This window comes from Monoraphidium neglectum (genome assembly GCF_000611645.1).
Source record: "Monoraphidium neglectum strain SAG 48.87 unplaced genomic scaffold scaffold00439, whole genome shotgun sequence".
Classification (NCBI taxonomy): Eukaryota; Viridiplantae; Chlorophyta; class Chlorophyceae; order Sphaeropleales; family Selenastraceae; genus Monoraphidium; species Monoraphidium neglectum.
The window spans coordinates 1-3,250 of NW_014013189.1; the positions used below are offsets into that span (position 1 = coordinate 1).

A 3,250-nucleotide genomic window follows, 5' to 3' on the forward strand; every position below is an offset into this window, starting at 1 on the left:
CACTTGAACCACTCACACAAGCAACACCGCCCTCTCCCCGCCCCCACCCCACCCCCCAGGTGTTTGCGTGCGTCGTCGGCCAGAAGCCCTCCAGGGCCCCCCTCTACCTCAATGACTACCACGAAGTGCTGGAGCTGCTGGCCAAGATGGGTGATGTCACCCTGCCGCCGCGCGTCGACTCGTTCACGGCGTGAACCCTCTCGGCTTGCGGCCGGCGCGGCGCGCGAGGCGCGTCGTGCCGGTCTGTGCGGGGACTGCGGCGGGCGGGACGGCGTCTGGTCTGGTGACGGGGGTGTATTTGTGTATGTCTGTGACTTTGTGTGTGCGGCAGCGTGCACGGTTTGGGGAGTGTGCTCGGGCGCCTGCCACACAATGCGGCCGGCCGTGTGCGACGCAGGTTGGCTGCGCGTGCTTGCGGGCGCCCACACACACCCCGTCCTCCCTTACATTTAATTTCCGGCTGCGCGGCTGTTTTGGGCGCGCCCCGTCAAGCATGCGGTGGCGCGCGGCCGTGGCAATGCCGCCCCTTTCAGTTCGCCGGGCCCTATCAAAGGATGTGCACAGCGGTGTAAAAGCAGGAGCAGGGTCCAGCTGTGGCGACACAAGGTCAAAGTGCGCGGTAGTGGGGAGGGTGGCTGTCTCATTCTGCAACTCACACACCTGGGAGCTTGCCTGTGATGCAAAAGTGTGACCCTGAGCTGTGGGGGTTTTCAAGACACGGGCGAAGATGCACACGTTTCAGGGTGATTCAATAACTGAAAAATAATGAAGGCTTGAATACAATCTAATTGACAAAGACACTGTTGGGCTCACGTCTTCTCCACGCGCAAAGTGTGCACGGACCGTAGCGAGTTACTTCGGCGACGCCAGCAAGAACGGGGGCTTCGCTACTCCCCCTGAAAAGCTTACTCTAACCAAAACCACTCAAAATATACCATCATCACAGCTCCGTTCTCTAGCGAGCAGTCGGTTGCACGAGACACCAGTCGAGCCGGCTCACATCAATCGTGAGCGCATCAGTGGCGCTATGGCGGGCTCGAAGAGGACATTACTGCTACTATTGATAGCTTTGGCGTCGCACAAGGTGGACGCATGGCTCGATGGTGAGCGCAGCAGTGTAGCGGTGACGCCTGCACCGCCGCCAAGCCCGAGCCGCACAAGTGACGAGGTGTTTTGCAACGATGCCAGCAAAGCGCCGGTCCTGCCTAGGAGCATCGCTAGGACGGAAAATACGAGCACGATAGAATGTGCCGCTGGGGCTGCACCTGTGCCGTACAGCTGTTGGCCAATGCAGTCAGGAGCGAACGGCGAAAACACAACTGCAGAGACCTCCGGCAGGGCTCTCTGCCTGCAGCCACCAGGTTGCAGTCCCGAACTCTTGAGCGCATCCTGGTGCAGCATATGTGCTGGTGGTAGAAAGAGCAAGCGCACAGCTATGCTACAGCCGAATGCACTTGTGTCAGCATCCGTCACTCACCTTAACGTGTCAACAGCAGCTTGTTTGGTCGGCTCAAGCAGACAATGGGAGCCGGACAGGCAGCGGCACAGCAGCAGCGGCGTAGAGGCTGGCCTGCCAATGCAGCGCAGCCCGGGCAGGCCACCACCATCCAGCACGGGCGATGCGCCCCGCCAAGCCGCGCTTTCCCGCCGCACTGCGCCTCTCCACGTAGCCAGCCGGCGACTCGCAGCTCCCCCCTCCCCCCCCATCGACCCCAAAGTCCCGCCCCTTGACACCTCCTCAACCCCCCACAAAACCAGATGTCCTCACGTTTTCCAGCATCCCGTTTGTCCAGCCTGGCTGCGACATGATGTTCAAACCTGGCGCCTGGTGCTTCCCTGACCCCGCGCCGTTCGTGCAGTCCTGCTGCACCCTGGGCTTTGCGTGCCTCAAGGACACCGGCTCGCTGTTCGGCCACAGCTGCCAGCAGCTGCAGGACTCGAAGCTGAATTACACGTTCGCATCGAGCTACGGGGAGTGCAAGAACAAGGTTGCACCCGGCGACCAGTGCGGTGCGCGGCGGGCTGCGCGCGGGGGCGTCGCCGCAGGCGCCAGCGGCGGCGCTTGGTACAGGAGGGGCGGAGGGGGCCGCGCGCCGCAGCGGTTGCCGGCCGGAGTGGTGGGCTGTGGGGTGCCCAGAGCGTGAAGCAACATGCTCGCTGTCCCCGGCCGGGGCTGTAGCACTCGCTGCGGGCTCTCTGTCGACCCTCGTGGCGCCTCACTGTGCTTCCGGCCCGCGTTCCTGCTTGCTGCCCATTCGCGCCCCGCTCGCGCAGGCGGCGGCGGCGGCCAGTGCATCAAGTGGAATACCTGCGCCAACACCGGCCCCTGGGTCAACTTCTGCTGCCCCGACGGCTTCAGCTGCCAGCCGGGCTCCCAGGACTACCGCGTGTGGACTTGCAGCGCTGACGTCACCGCGGGGCCCCCAGTGGATGACGCGGCAGAGCTGCTGCAGTACCCGCCGCGGAAGCTTCCCGAGGGGTCCTGCACCTGCCGCACGGACGCGAATGAGGAGCGGGTGCCGACCGCGTGCCCCAGCCCTTGGAGCACGCCAGCCGGCACGGACCAGGTGCGGCGCGGGCGGTGGCGGCGGGGCCGAGCGCAGGGGCGTGCGGTGTGCGGCCGGCCGGGGTTAGGTGCGGGAGGGGGAGCAGCGCACCAGGGGCCGGGACCTAGGGCAGCGGGGAGCGAGGGCGGCAGGGGTGGCATGGCAGATACGACCTCGTACCAGCGGCTCCGCTCGATCGTGGGGGTCTCAATGTTGGCGCCCTCTGCCCTCGGCGCGCGCGTGCGCAGGTGGCGACCCCGATCAAGGTGGGCAAGAAGGGGCGGTTCTACAGCACAGAGACGGGGCAGGACGTGGTGCTGCACGGAGTCAACTGGTACGGCTGGAGCGTTGGACAGTTCAACTTTGACGGCCTCTGGGTGAGTGCATAACCTCGGACAGGGGGATGGGACAGAACGGGAGAGGGGGTGGAAGGGGCGACCGTGGATGAAGTGCTGAGGTCGAGGCCGCCGCAGCGCTCGCAATGCTGCAGTGCGGCGGCGTCCGAAAGGGGCCCGGTTGGTTGAGAGCGGGAGGTGTGGCGTCAGATGGCGTTTGCCTACCAGCTCACGACAACATGGTCCGCAGCTGGGCAAAGTCGGCCCCATATTCAGGTTAGCAGTCGTTCTCCTCTTGTTTCGTTCCCTCACCCATGGCCGCTGCCACCTGCCATCCCGTTCCAAGCCCGCCTCGCCCCCCCCCCCCCC

At 65.0% G+C, this 3,250-nt stretch overlaps 1 protein-coding gene across 1 annotated transcript in view; it reads left to right on the plus strand.

Annotated features, from left to right (window-relative positions):
* Positions 1 to 1,805: 1,805 nt before the first annotated feature.
* MNEG_3478 (hypothetical protein) overlaps positions 1,806 to 3,250 on the plus strand; it is a gene marked incomplete at both ends in the record, with an annotated part of 6,343 nt that continues 4,898 nt past the window's right edge. Inside the window, 3 exons of the mRNA XM_014048042.1 lie at positions 1,806 to 2,124; positions 2,275 to 2,567; positions 2,795 to 2,923. Of these exons, the coding sequence (XP_013903496.1) occupies positions 1,806 to 2,124; positions 2,275 to 2,567; positions 2,795 to 2,923 (741 nt within the window). The remainder of the gene's footprint in view (positions 2,125 to 2,274; positions 2,568 to 2,794; positions 2,924 to 3,250) is intronic.